Genomic DNA, 18,634 nt, shown 5'->3' with positions numbered 1-18,634 from the left:
CAGCAACTTTGCTCATCTTACAAAGTTACTTTATATGACCATCACAAGCAAGTTTTCTATTTCAGAATTCTTAGAGCAACCATTTAACTCCCTGGGGAGGGGAAGAAGAAATCTGCATTTCTCTGGTGAGTTAGATTTCCAATATTCATTTTTCAACCAGTTGTTTTAATATGAAGCAGTATTCTAAAGAAATGCCCAAGGTATGTAAGTGGAATCTTAAATTAATTTCTCCATGGATTCTGTGTACTTCGAACATCTCATAGGTAACACCTCCCTTCAGGAAAATACATTCTGTTACAAATAGAAATTGCTTTTATCAGGTTATAAAGGATATGGTCTCTATCTACTTTTGACCTTAAGCAACTAATCTACAGAAGGATTGCTAGAACAAGAAAGTGCTCAAATCCCTTCAGCTGCTAACCTGAACAGACATTGCAAACACTATATGTAAGATCTCCATTTTTTGACATTTTGGCAAACTAAGACCATTGCTGAACATTCCTGTAAAAACTAAATATTTCCCTTCTAGGAGAGGAGGGGACAAAGGTCTCAGAACACTCTGAAATAGTGTACTTCAAGTGCTTGCTCTTACCTCAAAGTATGGAGCACTGGTTAGACCCTGTTCAAGCAGACAGCCCACAGTGTATATAGAGTATTTTAAAAAACCAAAAACTTAGTACTCAAAGGTTTTTTCTCCAATATCTATCTCTATTAACCTCTTGTTCATAATAAAATGCCCCAGCAGCTAGCAAAGCCAGCAAATCCTCCCCCCTCTCGTGCACAGCTTTCAGGAACACTGCTATGCTGAAAAGGCTAAATTATCATTGCCCAATGCCAATTCAACAGCAAAATCCCACTCAAAATGGGATCATAGGAGAACAAATGTATGGATTTTCACAGACTTAGGTCAACTCCAAGATGTATAAACTGACACAATGCTAGTCAAAGAAATCAGTAACCCAGTGCTCCTGTCCCATAGTCTATACTTGTTTGCATCTTGCCATAAAGGCTGAATGTTTTGTACCCAAAAGAAATTAAGAGCTTAGTTAAAAAAAAAAAAAAACCTAAAAAGTAATTTAGCACCTTTCAGCTACCCTCAAGATACAAAAGCCAGACTCAACCCAAATACTACAAAAAATTGAAAGATACACAACACTAAATTAGTTCCCAATTTCTAGAAGCACGAGTACAAGTCTATTTGGTGTTTACCTCAATTTGAGTCTCAAGCAGCTGTAAGTCTTGCATTAAAAAGTTATACCAATTTAATCTTTTAAAAACACTTGCACTCCCTCCTAAGAATCAAAACAGTGCATTTTAACAATAAAATAACCAGTTCTTATGACAAGTGATGCTGGAATGGCCTCTGCTGAGCTTTCTGCCACCACCTCCTGCCTCACGCTGCCTCTGCGCCAGCTCCCGCACACCCAGCTAAGCCCCCAGTGAGGTCCCTCCAGGACCTAACCCTGCAGAAAACAAGCTCTGAAAAGCTTTCTGTGACACTTTGTGTGGGTTTAACTCCCTGAATGAGCTCCCCAGGAGCCAGGTGAGTGTCCCCTGCCAGGCCATTAGCAGGGGTGTCACTGCCAGGCAGGGAGGAAGAGGGGAAGAAGACTGTCCTTGTGGTAACAGCCATCCATGAGCTCAGCCCAAGGAAAGGACATGGAATTCAAGTCACCAAGCTCACATTGTTCACCACTTTTATTACCCTGTCATGCACTTGCTGGCTACTGCTGATCTTAAAAATGATTTAACTAAAAATATCTTAGTAATTCTAAGGTTTTTAAGTAACAAATTTGGTATTCCAGCTTCTTTAAAAAACCTCTTTGATTTAAGGCAGGAGTAAACTAAGATTTAAATAACGTTCTCCAAATACCTCTAAGCAAATACTTAACCTCCTAGGTTTCTGTTTTTTCACAACAACATTTGTTAAATAAATTACAGAGGTCATTTCCATAGCTCAGGAGAATTTGACTAATATTATGATAAATATTCTTGGAGAATCTAATTTTATTGAGCAATGAAATAAGCATAACACGACTTTTATGGATGTCACCATTTTTGGTCTACATCCAAACACAGGTTAAAAATAGTAAGAACAGAGCTATATTAAACCAAGAAAGTACAAGGTGTTTTGATGCAAAATTAGGTTTACACAAAATAGAAAAATACTTTTTCCAGCAGCTGTAAATTCAAACAGCTAAGAGAAAACCACCAGAAAAACTGCTCCCCATCTTAAAAAGACACTGAGGAGCTGGTATTTATGTATTATGCAAGAAACTGATTCCAGTGAAATTGTGTCTGAGGTATCATTCTTAGTAGCAAAAAGTCACAAGCATGAGCATACAAATAAAAATCACAGATAAATAAAAAAATTTGGTTAATCCAGGATTTAAATTGGTTACTAATTATATTAACCTCTAATTTCAAGTGCGGACACAAGGACACATCCAGAATGACATCAGTTTTTTTCTTACCATGCTCAAGATATAACTATTTCACATACCTGTTTTTTTCTTACCATGCTCAAGATATAACTATTTCACATACCTGAATTCTCCAGAAATCCAGAAAAAAAATTTAAAAGGCAAAGGATTCTGATTATACTTTTAAATCACTAGTGTATCAAAGCAATTTTTGAAATGGTTTCCTTTGCCTTACTGAGCCATCCCAGAATCCATCAGTTCACATTTATTTGCAGACCAAGAACAGACTAAGACTTCACAAATTACTATTCTTCTCCCTTCTCAATTATGCCAACATCATTCAAGCACTGTCATTCCAGAACCAAAAAATATAGTCTTTTTCAAAACAGCAACCATCATCTCTCAACATTCCAAAAGAAAACACAAAGACATTAGACAACAGCTTTGCTGCAACTCATCAGCAACAGATAAGAACTGTAAAGTAGCAGCACGAGTCACACAAAACACCTGGTGCTGCAGGCTGAAAATAACAACACCTGCAAGAAAATTCTCAAGGCTATTTGTTGCTATTATCTTAGATACCATCTTGTATTTCCTATCAAAATAACGAGTTCATGTATGGCATTTCAGTGTATATGTAATTAACAGTTCCATGAACAGCTATGTCTCCCTTAGACAGAGCTGGATATAGACTTTTCAGGTGTAACTTCTCAAGCTGCGGCTAATCACAGCTGAGCACTCTGCCAAAGCAGCAGCTGACTCTTTAGGAAAGCAGTAATTGTAACACGAAAATCAGAGTTGTACATGCTTCCTGTTTTTTGGTCATGGCTACCATTCCAAAGGCAACCCACACCCCCTGCCCCTCCCCAAATATACTAACATCTGGAATTTCACAGAAAAACTGACTATAAACAACCAGGGGACAAAGTAAAAAAAAAAAAAAAAAAAAAAAGATCCATAATGAAAACTGAAACCTGCTCTGGCCAGTGTTGTTAGGTATTACAACAAAAATTAAACAAAATTCAGTTCAGAAAATATTTGTGACTTGTATTCCAGGTCTGCCTTGCTTTATATTTATCTATTAAAAAAAAATTTGGTCTACAACCAAAAATTAATCAAAGTCCCTACTTACTATTAAAAACGCAAGAACAATTAGTGACTCTAAGTTTCTGGACGGGCAGCCCTATCTTGACATAATGGGACAACTATGAAAACCCAAAAATAACCAAAATAAAAGCAGTGACTTTATACACAGATTACCATACCTAAGAGTGTTGTTTGGCACATAAACCATCACACTGTTTCATGCCAAACATTCTAGTTAGAATGCAAGTGGAAGCACACCCGTATTAGTATTCTTTTCGTAAACCATGGTAGCACTTCACGTAATTATGAGGAGCGATGGAAAACTTTAAGGGGAAAAGGGGAACTAGAGACAAGGCAACTGGCTGCCCTTGTAATCTGCAATCAACTTCAAGAGCTACTTCAGGTCATGAGAAATTTCAAGATGATAACTCTTTTACAGTTCTCTTCCCACGGTCAGAAAAAAATACCACATGGAAAATAAATACTCCATGAAAAAACTACCCTTTCACTAGCTTTTATGCTAACTTGCACGTAAGCCAAACAATGTAAAAGGGTATCAATCACCCTCCTATTTAGATGCCTTTTCAAAGTCATGCAAAAAGTTGTAAGAATGTTCAACCAACATATATCAGCTGTCTCACGTACTGTTTTTGGATATTGATATCTGCAATCCATTTACCGGATCTGGCATCATTGTCCGAGCTCAGATGACTCAGATAAAAACAATGTGAAAGCATAGTTTGTTTTCATGTTTAAAGGCACAACTGGTCTCCTGCAACAATAACAGGAAGAGCTGTAGGGATCGATACGCAAGATTACTAACAGGGGCTTTTCTTGTCCTACCCAACAACACGCACGTGGAACTCTCTCAGCCAGGTATCACATGCCACACTTACCAGATCTCTGTGAAGCACCCAGTTTGCATGGAGGTAATGAATTCCATCGAGGATCTGGTAGAGTAGGGATTTAACCATAGATCTTGGCAACTGCATGGGCTTTTTATTTGCTTTTGAGGCACGGTGAAACTTGATAATATGCTAGAAATAAAACAAGTAGAAACATGAAGAAAGTTAGGTATTAGGTGAGAAGGTTGGGTGTTTTGGGATATTTTAACTTCTAACACTAAATAATGGAATGAGATACAAAGTCTGTTGAACTTTGGAATTAAAGTAATAGTGATGCACTCACAATTCTCTTAAAATTGTTTTTATTCTCTGAGTTGCTTCAAAAAACAGCCGTGAAGTTTTTGTGAATATCTAAATACTGGCTACTTACCTCCAGTAAAGGGTCTTAGACATTCTCCTTCCTCCCTTCTCCCCACATGGCATCCTCTTACCCTTGGCAGCTAGACCAGAACCTTTTAAACCAGGAGTATCTACTAGTAGGAGGACCACACTCTATGCTTTCATAGAGACTTTCTCTCCTCCTCTTCAAAAACACCTAGGCTAGCATACTTGCAACTACTATTCCTCCCAAAATCAGGATCCCAGTAGACAGATTAAATAAATATTTTAATAAATATTTGAAGGCAGGGAAGGTATAACTCCCAAAACCCCACACCACAACATTTGGGTGAGATCATGTTCAAACATCTAAAAATGGTTGTCTTCTTGCTCCCAATTTATGGCTGCATACTTCACTGATGATGACAAGCTGGTGCCTCTTGGATTACAGAAGTCAGTCTGCCCATTAGAGGACAAACACCACTTGAAAACACAGAATGCAGTAAAGGACCCCAGTATTAGTTGAAGAAATGAAAAAAAAAAAAAAATTGAAAGGTTGTTGAGAGATCATGAAATAGTCATAAACTAATTAATTCTAAGATCAATGTGGAGATGATGGGTTAGGTCTGGTCTTGCTACACTGTACAAGAAATTAACTGGAGTCGGGCCATTCTACCTTTTCAATCCTCAGAAAGGTTAGGGGCTATGCAGGGCACAAATCCAATCCTAATATATGATCATTCAGCAAATGACTAAATATGTTCATTGAGATGGAAAAAAAAAAAAAATCTCCTTTTTGAAGGCAATTCAATGAAGCACCTCAAATAACAAAATAGTTTTTAATTCTGTGTCTTTTGAAAGGTAGAAATTATAAAAGCAGTTTGCATTTTTACTGAAAACCACACAAAATGCTAGAGTAGGACTATTAATTACCCAATTTTTAAATAGGATTTGTCTAGCTGAAGATCTCCCTTCCCAGGTTAAAGAGGTAGCCAAAGGCTGTGTTTTAATTAGACCACTGCTCCCTCCTTCACCATCCCCACTCTCCACTTGGTTTGTCACTGCTGCTCCCAATGACAACGGTAATGTTTACTCAGGGTAAATGCTACCTCTGGCTGTCACCAGTACTTTAGCCACTGTCAAACTGTACCTAGCAAAACTGTAAACAATAGTGTTTAAAGAGAAATAAGAAAGGCACAAAACACCAAATGAATCAAAACAGCCTGGTTACTCCCTATCAACAATGTTCCCACAGAGCCTTCCACTAGTAAATGTATAGTATTTATGGCTTTGTACTAAAAAACAGTAGAAATTTATAGGATTGTCAGTTTTTAATATACTTATGAGGATCAATAAACAAGACAAGCTCTTAGTACCTGATCCTTAGTTGTGCACTCTGAAAACTGTATCGAAATACTTTAAGGGATTATTTCCGTAGAAAATTTTTTCTAGTGATGTCACAAGAAGATTCTGTCTCAGAACTTCAACTAGGAGTCCCTAGTACTAAACAATGCTCACCAGATAGCGACCGTCATGTGTAATTACAGTAAGATTTATAAAGCAGTAATGATACCATAAACTCACAAATTAGTATATTTATTAATACAGGAAATGAAAAATGAAAACTACAGAGGAACCAACAGGCAAAGGTCATACAGAGAGGCCCATAAATCCAGTCCTGCCCTTTTTCATGGTGCATGTAATCAGTAGAAGGGATTTCTACACTTATCTAAAAACCAAGTACTACTCACACAAAACATCAGTCCTTAGGCACAGAGAAAATGAAGGAGTCTTATGAGACAGAAAGGGACACAATTAACCACAGATGTGTTGAGGAGGAACAACACATGTGGCTCTGCCTCTGGCTCTGCCTCAGCTGCTCTGGTACCTCTGGAAGTCGGGAGTGAGACAGCACCAGGTTGATGCCATTGCATTTCTGTCCCTGCCCCACCCATGTGGCTCTCAGAAAGGCTAAGGAAACAAGCTCCTTCCTTGAAAGGGTTATTGAATTGCAGAAGCAAATAAAAATGGATAGTTTTGCTCGAAGCAAGCAATATCACCACTAGGTAAAATCCAATTTCCTGCAAAAGCAAATAAAACCATGTTGTTTCCAGCTTACACTATGGAAGTTTATATCCAAAAGATTGCAACCATCACAGTTTAGAGAACTGGACAAAAGCTAAAAATATACTGCAGGGCCAAGTAGTATAGGGAACTGAAAAGCTAGATTTGCCCCATGACATTGGAATGAATCCACAATGTTTGTGACCAAGTCCTACACTGAAAAGTTGTCTAAAAAAAAGTAGTTAATCCAATTTCTTGTAAGCAACTAGCCATATGAAGAAAGAACAACACACCTAAACTAAACAGCAATTTTAATGGCAGTGTCCATCTAAGAAATAGAAGAGCAAACAGGTGCTGCTTCAAGTACAGCACGTTAACAGCCTGAACCTCAGACCTAATAAAGGCATGGAATAATTTACAGGAATTACAGCCTACATTTCCCATTTCCCAGAAAATTGACTTAACCACTAGGCTTCAAAACTACACTTCTCTCATTCAATAAATCTTTTCGCTGAATAGCACAAAATTAAGACTCTCCTGTAAGTTGAGTATAAATCTGAAGCATGACAGGTATGAAGCATGTTCTGTCTCTCTTTAGGAAACATGAGATGCACTTGGTGCACTGCAGTTTGTAACCTTTAGGTATACTCAAGTTCTTTGCTGAATCTTACCCCTAATGAATAGCCATTAAGGACAAAACATGAGGACTTCCATAATCCAGGCAAGTCAGAGGCACGTTTTTAACAAGACAATAAGCAGAGGGACAAAAAGCTTCAGTATTCCCCATGTCTTCTTTCACTGCAATTCCTTAAAGATAACACACATATCCTGATAGATCACTTGGCCAAAAAAGCTGGTAAACACCCAGACTCATTCAGCAAAATTAATGAGGAAAGTTATTGTCAGTCCACTCTATACCAGTTGCATGCTACAGAACAGAAACCCATCCACAATGTTATGCAGACAGAAATTCATTTTAATTAGTTCATTATAACACTGCAAGCTCTCTTCTGATACATTTAAAATCTTTCAAAATGAAAGAAGAACACACATCATAAGAGGCAAACGTAACTCCAAGCAATATTGATATCTATTCAGCAAAAGTAGCCATTTTCCCTTTCTGTACATTTCTGATTCCTAAATCTTAAAAACATGCTGCCACTGACTGGATCCCAACAATGGTGTGAGCCAATTAGGTATTCACTATTAAATATAATGTAAACATTTTTCTATTGTTTGTACATATTTTGGTTTTAATTTAAACAAGACGGCAACTTTGTAGAAGTGATTTTAAGTCGTTATTATAAATTAAATTAATACTTCACTGACCAACATTAACGTATACATTCAACAGAAGCCTAGGAAAGCAAGGTAGGTATAATTTGATGCTTGCAATATCTGAGACTGGTGTTTTTACTTACTAACTGCTAATCCCCAATTTTCAACTTTAAAAAGTGTAATAAATTTGCAAGGAAAACTGGATGAACCACATTATTTCAATAAGACAATTTTAGCTCTTGCAAAGGCAAGACCATATAAATGATAAAAAAATGAAGAGGAGAAACAAAACTAGACATTTGGAAATAAAATTAAACAATAGTCAATCTAGGAGTTTGACTGCCTTCTTCTGTGTTGCCTAGTGCATGGAAATTGCTTTGAAAGCTGGCTGGTGAAGAACTGTGTCCATTTTCTAAATTCTCCACCCCAAACAAAGCAAACATAATGCATAACAACATAGAGCAAATTCAAATCCCTAGGATTTACCCACCCAGCAGTTAAGTGAACATTCAACAAGATCCTAATTTTAGTCTGCTTCCAAGTCTGTCTGTGTTTGTGTCATCCCATTCCCAATTCCAAGAAGTGCTGTTCAGTGTGACAGAGGTTAAAACAAGCAAACAAACAAGTTAGACCTAGAAACTTTTCACTAAAGTAGGAAGCCAGCTAAGAGAGGGACTTTATGCATGTCTGATTAAATGAAGTTACAGTGAGCTCCCACCTCAACACACATGAGACAATCCATAGACACAAGCCTCTAGAAAATCTGACTGCTTGACTTCTACTGCTTAAGGCAATGCTTGTTGAAAATTACATGCATCTCCTTCAAACTGAAATGCAATCATGTCAGTGCAGATGGCTCTCCCTGCTGAAGCAAACTGCTTGTGCTCCCACGCTTCAGCAAAAACCCTGCATTCTATCCAATCCCTAATCCAGCCTTTGAGAACAGAACAGAATTATGTCAATGTGCCAATATAAAGTAAAGTTACATTTTAATATTGAGGAGAGGGAAGCTTGGATACATGTAAAATCTGTACTAAGGCCAAGAGGATTAATTTTATACAGCTTCTAGTCTCATTTTTAACACAAAACCACCTCAAATTATTACATTTACTTTAAAGGGTATGAAAGAACAAATCAACATCTTAAGGTGGTATAGAAACCAACCAGGCATTGCTTCCATGATTTTCAAAAAGAGAAAGCAAAGACCCAATGAACCCAAGTAATTTGTTTGCTGTTCCAAAAATAAACCACAGTTTGATATGCCTACACTTACGACTCATTTCAGACATCAGAATTTTAGAAACTAAGAAAATTTTGTCAATGTACGTATCACAAGTAAAATAAAATCAAATCAAAACAGAAGAGGATAGAAGTACTTCTAGAGCAATCACTTTAGTTTCCAATTTTGGAAACATTAGAGCAATTAACATAAACTGTCCTTCAAAAGAGAAGGGGAAAGAAGAATGCTTGTTCCCTCTAAATGGTGCCAGTGCATGGCCATCATCAGTATCTTATTTAAAATGTCATTAACCAAACTGCCTAATGAAAGACCCTACTCCAAGTGACAAGAGGTGAACATTTTTAGTAACAGGGAAAGGAACTTTTATACATCAACTTTTGCTAATGCTAGCTTGCTTTAAATATCTAAGCTTTGAAACACAGATCAAGCACATCCCATATAACACATCCCCACAAACAGATCCCATATAATTTTCCTAGATTTTGCCTGCATCTTTCTAGGTATTTTAGTAGCCTTCAGCCCTAAATATTGCAAAATAACTCTATACAATGTTAATAAAAACCATCAGAATTCAGATACCCTTTCAGTACACATAAAAGTGGAATACGCCACTCTGTTCACTTTAGTTTTTCACACATTTATGCTTCTGAACCTTGCCTTTGTTTTGAGACCTGCTCCTACCTGTTGTTTCCTTCACTTCTCATGCTTTGTGGTGCAGAAAATGAGTCCATATAAACTACCCTCAAATTCATACAAGTCTGGCAGAAAAAACAAGTGTATGCTTTGAGAATATGACATACAGCTATGGGCAAGGAATGGCACTGTTCTCTGCAAGAAATTCAACCATCACTTTGATGGTCAAAAAACCCCATCCATTTCACTTAGAAGGAATCAGTCATGACATAAAGATCAATGCCAGCCCATTGCCTTGTGTCTTGACAAACCTTACGTTCTTCTTCCAGCCTATATTGGTACATACGTATACAAGAGAAGACTGCATGAAAAACCACCTGACAGAATCACCTGAATTACACCAAAAGTGTAGACATGACTTAGAAAATCAAAATATATAAAAAAAAATCCCTCTTACACTGAGAAAAGTGTTTTTATGTATATAAAGATATTTGTCATCAACTAGCATCTGAATTATATTTATGATTAAGAGCTAAACTGAAGCCTGTTGAACAAAGAATCATAACTGATTATACCATATTTAAGGAATATGTTAAAACTCAGCTGTTAGACAATATTCATGTGATTAAACAAATGTACAGGTTTATTGTACACATCAGTATGCAATACTCTCCCAATTTCATTTATCATAAAAGATTATTCAAAATGTTGTTAGCTGAAATTAAGTATAGTTATTTGTAGACAGAGAGGATCAAGTAGTGCTATGAAATTCACATGTAGGAAGAATAGCTTCTCCTTTCCATTATTTGATTATTATTTTTAGGTACTCATGACTGTGCTAATAATCTCTACCCTACATTTTTTAAAAGCAGTACATATACATAACAAGTAATAAAACAAAGCCAGTCTGCCCATATAGTTTTATTATTATCAACAATAATTCCAAGATTAATTTTACTCCACATTTCTCAGTAGTATTTGTTGCTTAGGATTTAGTGGTTAGAGATCACTGGAATCTAGTAATAAGAGAGAAACATTCAACCAAATCGAAATAATTCACAGATCATGGTTTAACTGGTTTGGGATAGTGAATCTATCATCACATTCAATATTACCAAATCGTAGTTAATTATGTATGTACTTACTTATATAATTATTTATACAGCAGTGGTTTTTATTGCTATAAAACACACTTAACACATTTTTACTATGATAAAAATGTCACCCTTTTTCAGAATGAGATCAAACCCATCCAGAAGCTTCTTATTTAAGTTACAACATATATTTCCAGAAAAGGGGATCTTAAAAATGTGATGCTATACAGACATACTAAATGAGTCTGGGAATTAACTCTGTACCATAAGTAGTAAAGGTATTTAGATAATCTGTCAATACAAAAAGTTTTTAAAAAGTTATAATAAAAACGTTGGTTAGAATCAAAAATCCTGCTTAAAGTATAGAGACTATGAAATTGAAATCATCAAATGTGTTTATCTGTGGTACTAAAAACGTGAGCTTTAGAAAATACTTTCAATATTAGAAATCTGCTGCAAAAGGGAGCAAAGGAAAAGTTTTAAATATTGTAACCTCTACAGTGGTTAAAAAGTAACTAGATTGAAAAAAAAAATTCACCTCCAGGACAGATCTCATTTGTATTAAACTTTTCTTAAAGTCCATTTTAGTAATCATCATGCATTTAAAGCATTTGATATAAATTTGAATGATGTCTTTAAATGCACTAGCTTTAGGCAGGAAGTTCTGGACAGCAGTATACTGTCTAGAAGTATAAGAATAGGGTTATAAAGAACATCCATGAAAGTTAAACAAAAAAAAAAGTTATTATTTTGCTGATAAGACAGCAGGAACTCTGGCATTTGAAACAAATTGTTGACCATTAAAAATAAAAAGTTAACATCCTATAGCCTGAGAACTTTACCAGTTCTCTTTGGCAGAGACGAAGAGCCAAGAAAAATCATAACATTGTGTATTACACTAAGAAATCTGGTAATCAAAGGAAACTAGTTATAAATCAATTTGTCAAAATAATTCCTATATTCTTAGATATTCTCCATGGTAATCTCATGATTTTGCACAGTTTTGTATAATGTATCTTGAGAGATAAGAAAAGAAAGTATCTTTGATAGGCTTAGTTATTAAAACTGATGACTATCTTGGTTGTCAAGGACAGCAGAACTGCTGTTCACGCCTAAAGCTGTTCAAATTAGCAAAGCTTCTGCATTCCTTGGTAATGGTATCGGCAGAAGATGCAGAACATTATTAAATATGTGCTATCTAAACATAAAAAATCAGATCAGAGCAGTTTCTTCTTTAATTCTTGGGAATTAAATGAGAAGTAAAAAAAAAGTTCTTGCTCACCACAGAAGAACTTTTTAATAAGTTTAATTAGCACCAACCTTTTAGAACAGAACATTTTTTTCAGTATTAGAAAATTAACAGAATAGCATAGCATCTAATACAGTTTATCCATCTCTTGCCAAATGTTTCCAGTACAGAAGCTGAAAAATATAATGATTTTAATTAATCTAATGATTGAATGTGATGAGCATTTGTTCTTCTCACTGAAGCCAATAGGAGTTACTAAAAGCTGTGCAGCTTTGAATAGAAAGACAATTTCCATACTTATTGATTTTGGTAACAACTCTAAGCTACTTACATTTGAAAACATTACTCTCTGGAAATCTACATGTCTCTAGTGACAGCACACCCTCAATTCTAAAACTTAAATCTTTATAAACTGATAGATCCATGATAAATAGACTTATTTTGTCTTTATGTAGTGCTGGCAAAGCACATGGTGCTAAACAGTAAAAAAAAAAAAATTGCTAAACCCCTACTAAAATTTCTACCCCAAAGAGTTGAAAGGGCACAAGCTGTAAAGCACAGGAAATGCAAAACACAACACAACACAGACAGGATGACAAGTGGTTGGTATTACTGAAATGCGTTACAAAATAAGTGGATTTTCAGGAGTTTTTTGAAGGAGGATAGTGAAGGATCTTTACGTACGTTAATTGGGAGGCTGTTCCATGTGTAGGAGGCAGCGTGGAAAAAGACACAAAGTTGGGAGTGAGCAAAACAGACAAAAGGGGAATTAAGAGCGATGCTTGGGAAGTGCTGACAGTAAAGGAAATGAGGAGCAAGGTTAAGCCAGAACCAAGAGTGCCTTGAACACGGCCAACTTTATGCAAGGGAGGAAAAAATTCCTGGCAAAGGCTTAAGAAGCGAGGAAACATGGGCAATTATACAGGAAAGGAGAAATGACTTGTGTAGCATGTCCCATAGAAAAAAATAAAAACAAAAGAGAGTTAGGAAGTGGGAGACCAGTTCGTATCAAGAACCTCATTGTAACAAACATTTCAGTCTTAAATAATAGAAAATAATTAACTTCACTGAGATTATATCCAATATTCAGCCATATGGGAGGAGTGGCAAGAACATCAAACTGCAGTGATTCTTCTCCTAAAGCTGTTAAATCATGTGAAAAATCACTGCGTAGTGTAAAAACCACACGCAAATGGAAAAGGTTAGGAAAAAAAGGTGTTTAAAACACATGGCAATAAATGTAGCAGTAAAATGTGTTTGTTATGACTGTTCCATAAAATGAGTAAACTAATTTAATGCACAAATAAAGTCTGTCATACAGAGATTTAGCTGATGCACTTCTCTTCATCATCACTACCACTAGTTATGTGAGATACAAAAACTCTCAATGTCTACTGGTCACTTTGATGAAGAAAAGTTGCAAAATACAAATCTGCTAGCCCATAAGAGAAATAAATATCTTTCATGCTTTTGAAGGGGAACAAATTACCATGATTTTACATGTTCCGAGACAGAAGTGTCTTTTTGAATGGGCTAAGTTTACTTTCTGACCAATTAAAATCTTGGATCATTTATAAGCTCAAGAGCCAAGTATGAAGAAATTGAACAATTTGTCACTAACATTTGTAATAGCAACATCTGTATTACTGAAGCCTTCAAAAGTAATACTGAAATTTATATTACCACTTCCCCTCCCTGCCAGTATTTTCAAAGGAATCATAACCATATTGGTTACACTTCGTGTTTGATATCTTTCAAGTTTAAACACAAATCCAGGTTCAAGTAACTCACATCTTATCAACAGATGCAGAGCTTGAATATTTTCGAGTTCAACTCTCACAATGTCACTGACGTCCACCTCTACAACAGACTAAACCAAATCCGATCACATTTTGCTAGAAACTTAAAAACAGACATCTAAGTCTTTACTCCTCCATGTAATGAGTGTCCATCAGTAGGTCCAATTAGCTTACTTGTTATTTTATTTCCACTCATACTGTCAAAAATTCTCTGTTTAAAATATAGAAGATTGAATGTCAGTCACTTGCAGTCACTCTCAGTGAGAGGACTCATCAAAGCAGTCCCTCTCCTTTTTTCTTGTGTGTCTATGTGCAAAATGTCAGAAAAACAGGATTAAATACATTTCCAAACACAGTTTTAGAAGCTCTCAATTTAGGAATGCTTTCTTTAACTCCAATTAAAGCTTGCAGAAAAATCCTTTTCACTTCAAAACCCAATCTGACTCAAAATTTCTATGCAGTCTTTGGCAGGCTTTAAAGTGTAAAAGTAACAGGATTATCAGTTAGACCCTTAATTACAGAGTAAGAAATGAATGCATCTCTGCCTCTATGAAGGTACATCACACACACGTCAGTTTGAACAAACTCTTATTGTACACTCTCAAATACTCAGGGAAATCTGTACTTACCCACAAATCATGCTCAGCATAATCAAACAGCAGCCAAACCTTTCTGTCACTGTGAGAAAGGAAAACCTTCTGCAATGCAATCACATTTGGGTGCTTCAACTCTCGTAAAAGCTGCAGAGAAACAGAGAAGCTCTTGTTACTTCTGTGCTTGCTAAGAAAAGCAAACACAGCAACAAAACCACCAAACAGGTCAAATAGCAAACAAGTAGTCCTAAAACAGGCCCTAGAAGGAAAGACACCACTGATTCAGCCCATTATCTTCCAAATATCAAAATCAGGATGTACACAGCTTCCGTGGCATGGGCTGCTTGTTCTAACAGTATAGCTGCCCATCACTACCTACCTTTCTCTGTCCCACACTCACCACAGAGCTGCCCATCCCACCTATTCATCCTGCTTGCCATCAGTATCTTTCTTAAAAAAAGTTATTACACACAAGTATAATTGTTTTCTTATCAAAGGTGAACATCAGGATTTGAGGATGCCAGAGTGAAACTTGTGCAGCTGGTCCAGTTCTTTGTCTGGACAACACAGTTCTTGATCAACATATAATTATTTTATTATCAATAACTTTCTTTTGCTTTGGATCCTTACCTCACTTGCCCTAAAGTTCATAGGCTGTTGCTCTCAGAAAATAGATTGTTTCCAAAGAAAAGTTTACCAAAATGGGTTTCCTTCTGGTTGTTTCAACTACTATTCTGTAACCTAGAAATCATCCCATATTTATTTATTGCTTGCCTGAAAGAAAACTAGGTTCCATCACTAATTAGACAGCATATTAAAGCAGGCACTGCTGCTGAAGTCATCCTTCTGCCAGATTAAACCAAGTTCAGGAGGAGCTGTGAAGCGGTACTCCCAAAAACATAATTTCCATGGAATCACTTTCTCCATCCCCCCTCCACACTGTAGTCACCAGAATGACTGATCATTTCTGTCTTATCTGGAAATTGCTTACATCTGCAACACTAGTATATACATTGCCAAGAATCAATTTATAATGGCAAAATTGTAAATTGAGTATGTTCCAAGGCACATTTGGGAAAAATGAGTCTTCCATTTTTTCACCCTACAGAAAAAGACTCAAGATGTTTATTCTAGGAGAAATAAAATACTGATCTTAAATGGTATTATCTTTTGACTATAGAGATATCTGTCAAGACAAGAAATCTAAGGAATATCGTAGCTGCTTAAATGTATTCCAGTTTTCCAGCAAATGAAATAATTTAGATGTTTTTTTTTTTACCATGTAGGAAGTGCTTTCTTATTTTTCTGTCTTTCCCTAACCCTGAGCCTCCTTTCCTGCATGCCAAACAACCCCAGTTCCCTCAGCAGCTCCTTGTGAGACTTGTTCTTTGTTACATTCTGGCTGTCAAGGCTGCATGCCACAGCAGCCAATGCTTCAGCAACACGAGAGAGACCAAGGAAATGTTGGCCCTAGGAGTTCAACACACCACATCAAGAATGAGAGCTCTATTCTAGCTATGCTGGACTTGCAGTGGTGCTCCACACCAGCTACAGGAGGTCAAAATTATAATGTAAGGTACAAGGGATGAGCGTGAGCCACAAACGCAAACTGTTGGTCAGATTTATGTTAAAAACCATCTCATCTAGAAACATGCTACTGCAGGAGAGAGGGTGATTACAGGAACTGAAGAGATGGAACTGTTAGGTACACAAAGAGTGGAGATAAGGGAAGTAATTCTAAAAGCACTGGAAAGATGTGATCGGAAAGGAATATTGGGCAGAACCAAATACGCAGCTTTGGAAATCAAAAGACAGCAAGTTTGAGACAACTGTTTCAAAGACAAATATCAATCTAAGGCTGAGACAAAAAGAAATGAGGAACTTCAGAAACTGAAGTTTACATTACAGCAGACAGGTGGAAGCCAACAATGTGAAAATTAGGGTGACATAGTGAAGCTATTTGCATCATGATTGAATCTACCACCTACCCTAACAACGTCGATGTTTGACTAGAATTTTGTCAATATTTACCTCCTACATATGCCACATCCATCTAACAGGTAAGTGATGCACCTTTATGTGGTATGATTGTTATGTCCATGCATCGCCATAAACACCTTTGACAAATGTACATTTCAACCCTACCTAGAACCACGAGGACAACATCAGGGATGTGGTAAATCATTGTCTACAATTTTCCTGCAGCAAATTGCTGTACAAACTTTTAACAAACAGAATAGATAAATGAAACTTAATACCAGTATTATTTTTTTAAGTCTTCTGCAGAAGTAAATCAGTTTGAAGACTTGGTTGATCTAAGTCTGAAGTCAGAAGGAAGGAATTAATATATTGTCCTAGTAATTGAAAGATTCCAGTGTACTTGACAACATCTTCTATTACAAGATAGCAACCTGAACATAAAAAGGATCAGCAACTACTATAATTTATAAGTAAATAAACACAGCATCATATTTGAATAGTACTTTAACCTAATGTTCCTCTAAAATTTAAGTTCCATCATACCCAACTTGAGATAAAATGCTAACAGAAACCTGTGTCTCAGTTACAATACATTCCCTTCTTGTAGCAGCACACAAGGCAGCTTAGACAGAAAGGCACTGAGAAGGACTTCATAGTGAATTATCAACATCTGCGCAACTTCAACTGTCCTGTACAATGGCTTTCATCTAAATAGAGTATGATGATTATTATTAAAAGTATTAAGAAGAGAATTGTACAAGCATCTTTGAGCATTCTTAGCTGATATCACAGCTTAAAGTTTAAAATGATGCTTTTGGATAGCCCAAACAGCATGGAACAGCTTCCAGGATTCCCAGATGGATATCTACTATATGCAGAATTGCTAGCAATTTCTTCAACCGTCTGACGAGTCATAAGTTCTTTATCATGCACACTGTGAATTTCCCTCATAAGTGAATGTCTCTTACAGGGAAGGGGAAGGTCATGATGCCTGAAAAAAAGTTAAGTTGGCAACAGTATTGGTATAGAAGCCTGAGGCCTTGGAAATGTAAAATGTCAGTAGTCATGCTGAGGTAGACTCTGCATAGAAAATCCAAGTAAAGAGTAAAGGTTGTCTAGCCAGAGAAGGAGCACAAGAAAGTATAAAAGATTAAGCAAGTAAAAGTGGGATATCATAAAACAAAGAAAAAATCTGTTATGTTTTACCTCAGGTTTTAATAATAGTTATGATACTGACCATGGAATGAACGAACACACAGATAAAAGAAATGCCTCATGCTTAAGAAAGTAAAAACTAGCACAAATCATATACAAGTAAAACTCAGAGGTGGTATCTGATGATTACCAAATACATCACATACATTCAAAAAAGGGACACAAAGGAGACATTTGGAGACTTGTGAATCCAAAGTATGCAAAAAAACAATTTTGAAAATATGCACATAAAGAAAAATGTGTGAAAAAAACTATCCTGACCTCAGATAATTGATTTTCTACTCAAGCAGAAGATCTGTGTTCAAGTTTCAACCTTATAATAGTTTTAAGTACTTCATCAGATGGAAAAGATGACAACTGGAATACATCCAAGGTGAGGAAAAAAAAATACCCTAAAGGGGTAGCTGACAATGGGACACATTTCAAGGTAAAGTAGCTCTATGTATTAACTATTTGAAGAGTTACCAAAGAACAAGTATTGCGCTTATTAATAAAACCCATCTCAGTATCAACATCATGAGTGTGAATGAAATTATCTGAATAAATAAAGGCAGCATTTCCAAGGAAGAAAAGGAATGTGATAATGCATCATCTTTTATGCTACTTTATTCTGTGACTGAGTAAACAAAGAGTAACAGAAACAAGATTAAATCAACAGCACAAAATCTGAATTCATGCACTTAAAAAATAACCAAGAATTTCTATTATAGGCTGAAAAGTCATCAGGTGCAAGTGACAAATGGTAGAACTGGATTGT

The 18,634-nt window shown here is 36.2% G+C and overlaps 1 protein-coding gene across 3 annotated transcripts in view; it reads right to left on the bottom strand.

Moving 5' to 3' along the window:
- The window catches only part of CDK19 (cyclin dependent kinase 19), a 120,872-nt gene that overhangs the window by 59,361 nt on the left and 42,877 nt on the right, over positions 1–18,634 (bottom strand). For all 3 annotated transcript variants that reach the window (XM_053938556.1, XM_053938555.1, XM_053938557.1), the window contains exons 3-4: positions 14,719–14,829; positions 4,406–4,546 (exon numbers count right to left, since the gene is read on the bottom strand). In XM_053938556.1, the coding sequence (XP_053794531.1) occupies positions 4,406–4,546; positions 14,719–14,829 (252 nt within the window). The remainder of the gene's footprint in view (positions 1–4,405; positions 4,547–14,718; positions 14,830–18,634) is intronic.

The sequence above is a fragment of the Vidua chalybeata genome, chromosome 3, assembly GCF_026979565.1.
Source record: "Vidua chalybeata isolate OUT-0048 chromosome 3, bVidCha1 merged haplotype, whole genome shotgun sequence".
Taxonomy (NCBI): Eukaryota; Metazoa; Chordata; class Aves; order Passeriformes; family Viduidae; genus Vidua; species Vidua chalybeata.
The sequence above is the reverse complement of the archived record's forward strand: the minus strand, read 5'-3'. Positions and strand labels throughout refer to the sequence as shown.